The 13,137-nt window shown below is 42.8% G+C and overlaps 1 protein-coding gene across 3 annotated transcripts in view; it reads left to right on the top strand.

Moving 5' to 3' along the window:
• Positions 1 to 13,137, top strand: part of LOC144762234 (uncharacterized) — a 407,676-nt gene that overhangs the window by 27,735 nt on the left and 366,804 nt on the right. For all 3 annotated transcript variants that reach the window (XM_078647378.1, XM_078647376.1, XM_078647377.1), the window contains exon 2: positions 841 to 978. In XM_078647378.1, coding sequence (XP_078503504.1) covers positions 841 to 978 — 138 coding nt within the window. The remainder of the gene's footprint in view (positions 1 to 840; positions 979 to 13,137) is intronic.

The following is a 13,137-nucleotide window of genomic DNA, read 5'->3' as shown; positions in this document are numbered from 1 at the left end:
GTGTCCAGACAGGGAGCTTTTGGTTGGCAGGAAGAGCCAGAGAGTTCCTGCACTATTTTAAAAAGTGCTTTGGGCCGGTTTTGAGCATTCTCGATAGTTGTTTTGGCATATTCAGCTCTGGCTGATGAACAATTGGCATGATATTTCAATAGGGCTGCTTTATATAGTAACTTTAGTTAGTTAGTTTTAGGGGTTAGAGGAAAATATTTTAGAGCGGAGACACTGACCGAAAAAGACCTTTGCTCAGTGCTCATTTGTATGCTATTTCTTGCAATATTTTGTATTTTGCTCTATACCTACATTAAAAATAATGGCAACTTGGAACGAGCCACTTCGCTTTAGTACAAAAAAACATAAAAACAAGCAATTCCAAAGCACTCCCCTCTCCTCTCTCCAGTATCATTTAGCAATGTAGTCATAATGAAAGATGTAAAGGGTGCAATCAAGCTAGAAAAACATAAAAACACCATGATACAGGGCCCAAACCTGAGGGACCTGATACACGGGAAATTATTGACCTAAGGGACAAATCAAAGGCGGTTCCCCCAATACAAAAAAATCCTGTCTTCCTACAAGCTTCCCGTAGCAGACAAATATAGGTAACTGACATTCCTTACACTCCTCTTTTAAAGCGGTCTTATGCCACTTACAAAAAAAACGGTTCACAGTACAATTGTTCTTGATTTTAGTTAAATAGTATCATTCTAGCATTCACTCCATGGTGTTGTCTATGTATGCCTCTAGGCTCCCTTACTCTCAGTGGTGTATTTCTACCTGATCTTTCATCTTTGGGGCGAGTTGTACAAATATTAAAACATGATCTGTGGCTTTCTATTACAGTAACAATGAAGAGACGAACGGAGCCTACCGAGGTAATTAGCCCGTTGACCAGTAAGAAGAAAAAGTTTGAAGAACTCGGGCTAAACCTAAGCTCCACATCCGATGATGGCGCCCAGTGCAGTAATCAAGCGACTCAAGGTGAGCGAGGCCTGAGGGTGGCACCTGGATCTATCCATTCTTTTTCATCATTTGGACAGTGCCATGGTTCTCAATGATTCCAGAATGTGTCTTTAGATATCTTTCAGCACTTGACCTCCTTAACACATTCTTAGATTACCTGTCCCACAGGCTGCCATGTCAAGCAGAAACTGCTGGCAAATTATTGCAGTACTGCAGCATTACTACTGGCGTCCTCCCTCACTATCACCCTGGGGGTTCAGAGGCTAATTAGAGAGGTTTACAGTCACGTTGCTCACTGTTGCTATAATTGTCCAGAAGTCTGTAAAGGGAAGGATGGCAAAACGTTCCTCCAGCCCCTCAGAGTTTGTGTCTTACAAGGTCTTCTGTAGAAATTTGTTTAGTTGTCTCGCCAGCTCACTTTTTCCCAAAAACCACAATAAAAATAACATAGGTTTTCGGTCATACCTATTCACGTGCTGGCCATTCATATTTCTTTCACATGTTCTTCCTCTGGTAGTCGGTGAAGGGCCTTTTAGACTGTGAAGACACCTCTCTTTCACAGGGACCAGATTAGCTGGACTGAATTTATCCCATTTGTAGTTTGATTGGTTTTTTTTGTATGACGATCAATATTGTCAGGCCTGCCGCACTCCTGGTTTTGGATGCGGCAGGAGCAGAGCGCTTGAAGCTGAAAAGCCCTCCTCTTACAGCAGAAGATTGCTTAGCGTTTTAGATTTCGCGTCTGCAATCTTCTGCCGTAGGAACACTTTCTTCCACTTATGGGTCATTTGCACGTCGTGCATGACGCCTTCTCACTGGTTCTTGGCGTCCTCTAGTTCCTGCAATCTGCTCCAGCTCAGCACTCAAGGATCCCCTACAAAATACAATAAGAAAACTTAAAGAATCAATATTTACAAATGGTCGTATTGCGCACTGCCCCAATGTGAAGATGTCAACCAAATATGCAATACTTAACTGATATGCTCATTTGCCTGCTAAAACTCTGCTTATGTTTTACAGCTGTGACTTCCCTGAAATAGACAATTCCACACCAAATATCAATTCCTTGTTTCGGACATTCTAAGAAATAAGTATTTAGACTTAATAAGGTTCTACACTATTTTTGGGTAGTTTGTTTTTGACCTTAGCGTTTTGTCAGAAATGTATACAAGAAGTCATTGTATATATCTATTTATATAGAACCAGACTTTTGATATTTTTGATGTAATTGAAGTAATTCTTTGTCTCGTGCTGCTTACAACCTTAAGTATGCACACAGTCACCCTTCTATATTGGAGTCATGTTTTTTTAGATATCCTGTCCTTGTTTAAATCTGTTTTCATTATTTTCATAGATTGTATTCTACTCCTGTGTATGCAGTCCTTTACTTATAAACATGCAAGAGTGGATTTATTCAAGTATTGCCATTCATGTAAACACTCCTGTTAAAACAGTTATGGTATTTTGCAAAGGTGTATACATGCACTGATCCCTCTATTCTCTTATTTACATTCAGGAGGTGAATAGCGACATTTGGGTACTACACATCATCCTGACTTTGACTCCGTGGGACATATGTTATTTCTTTTCCCATCCCCTCTTCCCCCAATCCACCTCGAGTAGCTTTGATACATGTTGGGCAGTCTTGGTGGTGGGTGAAGTTGGGAACTTGCTTCACGTTCCTCCTCTCGCTCCTGCAGAAACTCAGGTGAGATCTGACATTATAGGATGGTTACAGTATTCAAGTCTAGAATTATTAGTTTCTCCGACAACTCTTAGGGGCCGATTACGATCTTGCTAGGAAAGCCCTCTGTACGACTCGGATCCGGAGGGCTTTCCAAGCGAATCGTGCTCCGGGAGTCTGAGCGACTGATTCCGATGCATCCGTATTGTGATGGACTTGGTTTGCTCAGACTTCTATTGAACTCTATGGGAGCCTGTATACCGTTCGCAAACACAGGCTCCCATAGCAAATAGGCCTGGATGGGGAAAAGCCTGCACCCATGGTGGGCACCCTTGGTGCTTACCACACTGTGCATGGCCTGAAAGAGTTGTCCCATCGGTACCCCCAAGGGACCTATTCGGAGTGCCCTGGGTGAATGGGGGCCTGCTACAGCCCCCTGAAGTCAGACTCCGACAGACGTTTCGTCCTGGCAAAATTGAGTCGTTACGGCTGCCCGAATCGTGCATCGTACTCGCTCGTTCGGAAGCCAGTTCCATTACGCGGTACGATTTGGTTGCAAACGAGTCATGTGGACAGGATCGGGTTCGGAAACGATTCGTTCAATACGGACAAGATTTTTGCATCGTACTTGGTCGTTCGGACCGGGGGATAATTGGGTCGAAACAGCGGCTCCATCACGTTCGGAGCCCTTCCTAACGAGATCGTAATTGGCCCCTTAGTGTGGAAGCAAGAACCTGTTATATGCCACCTAAATAATGCACATTACCATGTGCAGCTTTAAAAATTACAGCGATTTAAGGCTGAAGGGTTTACTTTCACTTTATCGCTGGGAGACATGATATTGTTATGTTCTTTCTCAATTTACATAAAGGATGACCTCTGTCTTGCATGCATTTAACTGAAGGGCGTTTCAGCCAATCATTCTGAAGCCAGGAAGATAACTTAAAAGAGGTGACCTTTAACAAAGTGTGTGCGTCATGCACCTAGATGTGAATTTCTATTGCCATGTTCTCCAGCAGCTGAAATGTGTATGGGGATGGTTGTGTTGCCTGTGTGGCACAGAACTATAGTTTTATTTCCCACGAGAGCATAAGCACACCCCTTAGTATTTGAGAGTACTTACTGAAAAAGCTCATGGATCCAACCCAAAGTTGTGAGTGCAGACTTGCCTTCCAAGGAGTGAAACTCCAAACAACTTGCCAGCGGACCATGAGCACACAAATTATTGTATGTGTTCTTGGCAGTATTTGAAGATGCGATTAGCTCATACATTGCAGTCCACTTGCTTTTATAAGTGCTCACTAACACCTGTATGAAATAAGAGGACCACAACTTTCAGAACTTATTCAGCATACTTTTCTGGGAGTATTGCCAAAAGTGTTTTCAAATTTATGTTTAAATCTGTTCCTTATTGATTTGTTTTCCTACATATGTTTGGCAACTGAGCAAATCTAACATGCCCTTGAGGGCTTCAAAATGCTGAATGTGTTTCATATTTGATGTAAGCTTGGAAATATCTTGAGATGGGTTGGATAATGGCAGATGCTGTGAGAAAATAAATGCGTATTGCCCAACAGCTTTACCTCGAAATATCCATTTTGTTATACAGCGCGTTGGAAACGGTCCACAGGCATTATCTGCTTCATCATGGCATGTTAACTTTGATTTGAGAAAGCTCTCTGTGTTGGGACAGCTCTCTCTTAAAATGTTATCTGTTCTTTAAAAAAGGTTCTTCCTTTCACCCCCTTTGGTAGAATGGTTCTGCTTAAGGAGATATGGCTTGCTAGTTTATTCAAAGGTTCTGGATTATGAGGAACATATTTTAATAGAAATTGAAAGTAACTTTACTATAAATTGAGAACTCCTTCATGAATATGCTCCCTGCTACATATAGCTATTAAACGTTTGTTCTCCCATAAATAAGCTTTCAATTAGATCATGATGGCAGCTGGTGAACTCGTGGCCAGTCCTCTGTGGAGGGTGATGGACTTGTGTAATTTAAACATTTTTATATTAATGTATATTGAAATATAGCCCTTCTTCTCTAGACCAGTGGAGATAATTCTATAGTTGAGAAACATACCACCAATGGAGAGTTATACTTTAGGTAAGTAACATTTCTGTCTCTGCATCCCATGTATTACCAATTAACATGTCTTATAAGCTTACTAAGAAGTAGGTAAAGTAAGTAATGTGTAGGTACAATTGGATATTGTTGAAGTACAAAGTAAAATGGCGATGGAAAATGTTGTATATTTATGAAGGAGCAATTAACATTTTGAAAGAGCTGAAGTGATAACTTGAAGTCTGTACACCAAATGTCAGTGAGTTGATTTTTATCATCTGTTGCTGTAGAGAAACAAGAGGAAGAAGTGGACCTGACTAATTTGGATAGCAGCAGCAACAACATGTCCTACATCACCTCAATCTTGTCTATCAGCAGTTCCCACAGTGACGAATACTATGAAGCAAACTTTGACTACAATGACCTCGATGAAAGCGATGATGACAGATGTATCTTCATCTGAGACTGCTACTGCCTTGGTAATGGGGCATGATCAAAGCAACTGTCTGGCCCAGTCATTTCCACTCATTAAGGAAGCATTTGTTTCAATGAAGCCAAAATTACATGATGTTCTGGATCCAAGGCTAAATGCGATATCTGGATTTACTTTTTTACCTTTCCGTAATTAAATTGGTGAACTTTTTTGTTATTTAAATAATTATCAAACGTGTGACTCATTGAAAGGTTAGCTAATTATCTTTGATCTGGGAAGATTTGTTTTTCCTCCTGACTTGCTCATTGGAATCAAATGAAATAGTGTGCACTGTATAGGAGTTTCCATTATCTCACTAGTTTTCATCTCCGAACAACCGCTGACGCACTGAAGTGTGAAGAGCTGCATGCCCACATCAGCAAGTGTACTTAACCTGCCATAACAGCCAGAGTGAGAGGCTTTTCAAGTAAATTGTGGTTTTGCTACTGGACCAACTATTACGGCTGGGTTTTCAGAGTCTCTACTTTAATTCCAGTAAAATGATTAGGGTATGGAGTAACCATTCAAAGACCCTTTAAGCATTGGGAGTGGAAAAGGACTTTTGCTAATAAATTGTGTATATGTTTGTTTAAATTTAAGAATCTAAAGCGGATGTACCAGTCATGTTGCACTTGTTGAATAGAATATTAACAGCACTCACAGATGGTATGTAGTACCCAAGTCTGCCAGGGCTAAGTGCGACCAGAAGGTGGGAGAAGGACCCTGATTTTAAATACTCCCAATAGATACCTTCTGGTGCCGTTCACATGAAGTTTGCGTGATGTCGGCAGTTTGACTTGCCCGTAGGGACTCTACAGACCTGCAGATATTGCCCTCTTACAGTAAGTTTTGTTCACATTCTTTGACATTGGAAGTATCTTTTCAAGTAAGATGACATACATGGTTAACAGTTGGACACCATTATAAGCTAATGGGGTAATCCCAGAATGTGTCAAAGGACCTGGGAACAATACGGTAAGAACAACAATTGGTCCTGACGTACCTCTTTAGAAACTCAAAGAGGAAAAAGACCCTTGAAATCAAATCAATGAGTCATCGAAAAGGTTATCTCATAGTCACTGAGCAATGGCGTAGAACATTCTTCAACAATACACCAGAGAGAAAGACAAAAAACAACGGACTCTTTAAGACATTGTCTTCTTTACATAGAAATTATAGAATGAGGATAATCAATAAAGCATAAATCAATAGACGATTGTCTGGACAGAAAGTGCAGAAAAAAGTGCTCATGTGCAAGGTGAATACAGAAAAGAAAAGTAAAAAAAGAAACAATTGGAAATCAAAGTATCATAATTATACATAGACAGCACTGGTGGCAAGATAAGTAAACCAGTGCTCTTAGGCCTGTTTACAACAACGTTGTGCTATATTATTACATGTCCATTTTACAGAATGATGCTGCTCGTTTTAGAATGCACCATACAATTTCAGAAAGGACCAGCATAGTATATTCCAGGCCATGAAATGAGGGGTATCGACATTTCAACCCGACCTAAGGCGTAGAGAATAATTATAGACCTCCGCATGTGGGTCTTCAGCAGGACAATCGAAAGATAACCGTAGTTAATGCCTGAAAAGGCGAGGTCCGTACCCAGCTCCCGATGAATGGGTGGTCAATTACATGGGTATGCACCAGACCAATGCATAAATCTCAGTGAGTAGGCGGTTTTGCCAGCGCACTGAGGTGGAGTAATGTGGCTCTCTAAATGGCTTCAGAAATGTGGCTGCTTGATGTTCGATAAATCCCCAGCAAAAGACAGGTAAGTCGACGAGCACTTTGCTAAAATAATCGTAATACACGGCTGTGTGGTGGAAAAGCGGCTTCGAAAATGGCAGTAATTCTATGGGCCCCCAGTAAAAGTCCAGTAGGCAGGCGAGCACATCTCCATGGTCATCTTCAAAGAGATGGCCGTGCTGCACAACGCAGTAGCTCCTACCAGTGTGCTGGCTGCGACTTATCAGTGGCATATGGCCATGTCTGAACTGTGGTGGTGGACTGAGCTAAAGAATGATGATGGATTAAACCCAGATCAGTTGACTGGGGGTGAGTGTTTGAAATGCTCCGTCCATCATCCCCTTTGGTATCGCTTTGTTCGCCCTAAGTTGGCAGTGTATGCCCAGACGTGGGTCCCTTGCTCACTCTGCCACTGGATTCAAGATAGCCTGGCTGATGAGCGTTATGAACCCGAAACCGGTCCCAGGATGCTTGTTTCCGGTCCAGGGAAGACATGGCTTGGCAGTTCGGGCTGGACTGTTCCCATGAGGCACTGGGTCAGACTGATTTGCATATGGCCATGTCTGAACTGGGGTAGTGGAGTGAGCTGAATTAAACCCAGATGAGTTGACTGGGGGTGAGTGTTTGATTTGCTCAAACACTCCGTTCATCATCCCCTTTGGTATCGCTTTATTTGCCCTAAGTTGGCAGGGTATGCCCAGACATGGGTCCCTTGCTCACTCTGCCACTGGATTCAAGATAGCCTGGCTGATGAGGGTTATGAACCCGAAACCGCTCCCAGGATGCTTGTTTCCGGTCCAAGGAAGACATGGCTTGGCAGTTCGGGCTGGACTGTTCCCATGAGGCACAGGGTCAGACTGATATGCATATGGCCATGTCTGAACTGGGGTGGTGGAGTGAGCTAAAGAATGATGATGGATTAAACCCAGATCAGTTGACTGGGGGTGAGTGTTTTATTTGCTCAAACGCTCCGTCCATCATCCCCTTTGGTATCGCTTTGTTCACCCTAAGTTGGCTGGGTACGCCCAGACGTGGGTCCCTTGCTCACTCTGCCACTGGATTCAAGATAGCCTGGCTGATGAGGGTTATGAACCCGAAAACGGTCCCAGGATGCTTATTTCCTGTCCAGGGAAGACATGGCTTGGCAGTTCGGGCTGGACTGTTCACAAGAGGCACAGGGTCAGACTGATTTGCATATGGCCATGTCTGAACTGGGGTAGTGGAGTGAGCTGAAAGAATGATGATGGATTAAACCCAGATCAGTTGACTGGGGGTGAGTGTTTGATTTGCTCAAATGCTCCGTCCATCATCCCCTTTGGAATCGCTTTATTCGCTCTAAGTTGGCAGGGTATGCCCAGACGTGGGTCCCTTGCTCACTCTGCCACTGGATTCAAGATAGCCTGGCTAATGAGGGTTATGAACCCGAAACCGCTCCCAGGATGATGGTTTCCGGTCCAAGGAAGACATGGCTTGGCAGTTCGGGCTGGACTGTTCCCATGAGGCACAGGGTCAGACTGATTTGCATATGGCCATGTCTAAACTGGGGTGGTGGAGTGAGCTAAAGAATGATGATGGATTAAACCCAGATCAGTTGACTGGGGGTGAGTGTTTGATTTGCTCAAATGCTCCGTCCATCATCCCCTTTGGAATCGCTTTATTCGCTCTAAGTTGGCAGGGTATGCCCAGACGTGGGTCCTATGCTCACTCTGCCACTGGATTCAAGATAGCCTGGCTAATGAGGGTTATGAACCCGAAACCGCTCCCAGGATGCTTGTTTCCGGTCCAAGGAAGACATGGCTTGGCAGTTCGGGCTGGACTGTTTCCATGAGGCACAGGGTCAGACTGATTTGCATATGGCCATGTCTGAACTGGGGTGGTGGAGTGAGCTAAAGAATGGTGATGGATTAAACCCAGATCAGTTGTCTGGGGGTGAATGTTTTGCTATTGTGCAACATTCCGTCCATCATCTTGTGTGTTTTGCTGATCAACCTATGTGGGAAGGGTATGCCCAGACATGGGTCCCGTGCTCACTACGCCACTGGAGTCAAGCTATCCTGGCTGAAGACGGATGATAGACAGAAACCGGTCCCAGAATGCTTGTTTCCGGTCCAGGGAAGACATGGCTTGGCAGTTCGGGCTGGACTGTTCCCATGAGGCACAGGGTCAGACTGATTTGCATATGGCCATGTCTGAACTGGGGTGGTGGAGTGAGCTAAAGAATGATGATGGATTAAACCCAGATCAGTTGACTGGGGGTGAGTGTTTGATTTGCTCAAACGCTCCGTCCATCATCCCCTCTGGTATCACTTTGTAATAGTTGGACACAGCACTTTGGAGTGAAGCATGGCTTTCAGTTGTTGGGAGGTTCAAATTCATGTTGTGGAGGGAGGTCTGGCCATTTACTTTGAGCCTTTCTTTAGGTATTGTTGGCTGTGAGGCCATAGGGCTACCTATTCTAAAGCTTTGCTGAATTCTGCCTGGGTAGAGGGTAACCTAGGCAAGACTTTGTCCTTCTCTATTTTTCTTCAAATTTTCCGTGGTAGTCTGTTTATGGTTCCTGAATGGAATGGCTTGTAATTTTTTAAGGATTATTTAATTTCCAAACTTATTTTTCTTCCCTCTTTTTTTTCTTTTTCTCATTAAAATAAAGATTTTCTTTTGCCAGATTGTTCCAGTCATAAGCTTTTTCAATCTATGTTAATTTTTTGACATTTTAGTAACCTTGTTTCACACTTGAGGGATCGTCTGGAATCGCAGGAGGTTTCCTCCTCATACCTCCTTTGCGTCTACTACCCTCTCATTACCAACTCAAAGAGCAATTAATCCCTTAAGCTGGAGCGCTAGTTGGCACCGCAGAAACTCCAACATGGCTGCCAACATTCTGACACTGCAACAGCATACTGCTGTTTAGCAGTCCAGTCTTTTAGGTAATGACAGTCTGGTGAGGTGTGCTCCAACATTCCACTGCACACTTCACTGAAGAACCTGCTGGAAGAGCACCTGTAAATCAAGCGTCGTGGAAGTTAGTCAAGGTAGTCGCAAAATAATCGGGTTTAGTCTCGTCGGTAATTCAAAGACTCATAAAATAAGGTTAGTGTTGAAAACTAAAACTATTTCTGAAGTTCAACAAGAAACTTGTGAATAATTCCTAATAACAACTGACCGGTTTAAGTAATTTTAATAAGGAAAAAGAGACGTGTTCAGTTATTTAATAACCATATAACCTTGAAGGAGTATCCTCTTAACGTAAATATCAAGGGGGGGGAGAGAGAGAGTGCTATAATGGATTTGTTCTCCCTAGTAGATTATGCATAAACAATAAGAATCCACTCTTAAAATGGAAGGTTTTCCCTACAATGGTGGGGAGCACCCAGTGTTGGTAAAATACCCCTCACACACCAAAAGGACCCTTGGTGTCATGCTTCATCATTGGGGTCTTCGCACCCCTCTACGGGATGCGGCGTGCTGCGACCTACGACTACGCGGGAGCACTTATTTAGATGGCTATGTGATGTGTTTGTGAGGGTTTTGTTTTTATGTGCGTGAGTGGTGAGGTTATCGACGAGTGATGATTAAAAAGGACCTGGCTCGTGGGGTAAGCTCCAAAAAATGTTAATGGGCCCCCGGGCCCACTTGTTTTGGTGAGTATATGACAAAGGAAGGAAATCTATATTAGTAGTGAATTTGAAAAAGATAAATACATACTTACCTTTGTTTTCTCTTATGAGCAGAGATTGAAGCTGAACAACCTGTAAAGAAATGAACAAGTTATTAGAGTGAAGACTTCTCTTGATTAAACACTAACACAACTTAAGAGAAGTAAGAAGAGAGGCAAGCCCAAAACTATTTTCTTGGAAGATAAGTTATCCAGATGCTAAAAATAAAGTAAGTTTAATGTGAACAGTCATAGTTGACATATGTAAATGTTTTTAGCCTGAACAAGAAGAAGAAAAACGGACGAAGCAGATCAGGCAGAGTTTTGGAGCAGTCTCTTCTCTATTCCAACCCCTTTCCCCCCTTAGTACTTACCTGCGAAGGAATATTAAAAATACCTAGCAGGGGGGTTCTGAGAAGGGCATTGGGACTTAGCGTCATTCTGCTCCTGTGTGGTTAAGCCAGTTCTAAGAACGACCCTTGACAGGGATATAGATTATTTTACCAGTTTCTAACGTTTAAAACAGGGAGTGCGGTGCATAGATTAAAAAAATATAATTTTTTTTATGAAAGTTTTCTTAGTACAATACAGGTTAGTAATAATCCATAAGTGAGCAAAAATGTCCCATCATGTGTTCATCTTAAACAACAACAACAACATGGCACATCAAAATCCGCTTCTCCCCACCCACTCCCCCACATTCCAACAGCAGCCCACACTATTCTACTAATATAAGAACACATTAAACTACAACTAGAATGGCATCAGGGGTGACGCGATGACCATCCCGTTTCATTGAGTTTTCGGGGAGAGCCTCTGCTAGCATATGTAGCTTTTTCAGCCATCAAGTACATATCCATACCGCTCTTCCACTCATCTTTGGTGGGACACTCCCAGCTCCCAAGCGGCGAGCCACAACTTTCTTCACCACTGCCAACCTGAGGCTACAGATTAATAATTGGGCCCAGGAGAGATCCATATCATTAGGGATACTCAAAAAAAGTAACTTTGGGTCCAGGTGGAGCGGTAACGATAATATGGCACTGAGTTCTCCAGTGATAACTTTCCAATAAGATTGTATATGGGGACAGCTCCAGATTATGTGAAAAAAGGAGCCATTGAAATCGCTGCATCTCAGGCAATGTGGAGCAGGGGCCCTTCCCATGGCATGGAGGCGGCGCCGATCTTAGTAAACACGATTAAGGTACCTAGATTTTTAACCGCTTAAGAAAGGCGACAAGAAGATTCATCCTTTTACTTGGCACCTTTTCTGCAATAATAGATCTGCAGTCTGCATTTAATGCATGCTCTGATATCACTTCCTGTTTCTGTTCTTGGAATATGGTTGGGAAAAGTTTTTTTTGATAGGTGGATATGCCAAAATGTAAGCATTTTTTTCTGCAAACTTAAATGTCACCTTTTGAGTGGCTACTGGGTAACTCACCAGAGAGAATCCTAAGACTACACTTTCCTGATTTTTTTCTTTTCTAGCATGTTCCCATGTTTCCTTTTTGAATAGTCTTTCTTTTTAATATTGCCTTTATTTATTTTGCTTTTGAAGTCCAGCTTATCTTCTGTTTTGTTGATGAACATTTTCTTCAATGTTTTTTTTCTAAAATCATTGTCCTGCATTCCGGAACAGTAACATTTCCTGTTCTCGCTGCTTAGCTACTTAGGGGTGTGGGGGAATATAAGCCAGTCATAGCATAGGAGGTAAGAAACTAGAGCAAACAGTGTACACTAATGTTTAAAATATATATTGGATAGCAGCGGCAGCTCCTCCGCTATAGCGTCACCCTCCCTTCAGCCTCAAAACTTAATAAATAAAACAATAATAAAAGTGTTTATTATCATTTTATTTTTCTTACACTAACGAGGCTTGGGGATGGGGCCGTCATGGAGGGGTAGTGGTGAGCAGGGCACGTTTGTCACTGCGCATGATGATTTGGCAGTCCATCTCAGGCCGGCCAAATCGTCATGCACAGTGAAGCTCTCTCCAACCCAATGCACCAGTTGAATTGCTAGGTTGGAAAGAGCAAGCACAGGATCCCAGTATCACTGTGAGCGCAAATCCTCGGGCCTATCCTGACGCTGGGACACGAGCTGCTACCGTTGTATAGTCTAAAAGACCTGAACCATTAATTCCCTCTTCTGGACAGTGCAAACAACGTCGCCTTCAACCAGATCATGGACTGTAGCATGGGCTGTATTAGACTATCTTGATTTGTGAAACACAGTATGCTACAGAAATGGTTAGCATTGCACATCAGTGATCAAAAGGAAGGATATTTATGCGCTCAAGGATGTACTGTCTTCCGTGAGACTTTCCTTTTTTGTGTTTATATGGTTCTTAGATTATTTGCTGTATTCCTTGAAGACAATAAACATATGTTTACACCCTTTTGAGGGTGTTTTTCTTTGAAATGGTGTTCTTTGTTGCTCTTATGTGCTGTGAAGTTACAGCGTCAGTATTGCGAAGCATACATCGCCACCACTTGTATTCCTATTTTGTGGGTGACCGGCGCTGCTGCTAATATTTGGCTGC

This window comes from Lissotriton helveticus, chromosome 6 (genome assembly GCF_964261635.1).
Source record: "Lissotriton helveticus chromosome 6, aLisHel1.1, whole genome shotgun sequence".
NCBI classification, from domain to species: Eukaryota; Metazoa; Chordata; class Amphibia; order Caudata; family Salamandridae; genus Lissotriton; species Lissotriton helveticus.
Note: the sequence above shows the minus strand (reverse complement) of the source record. Positions and strands in the feature narration are given on the sequence as shown.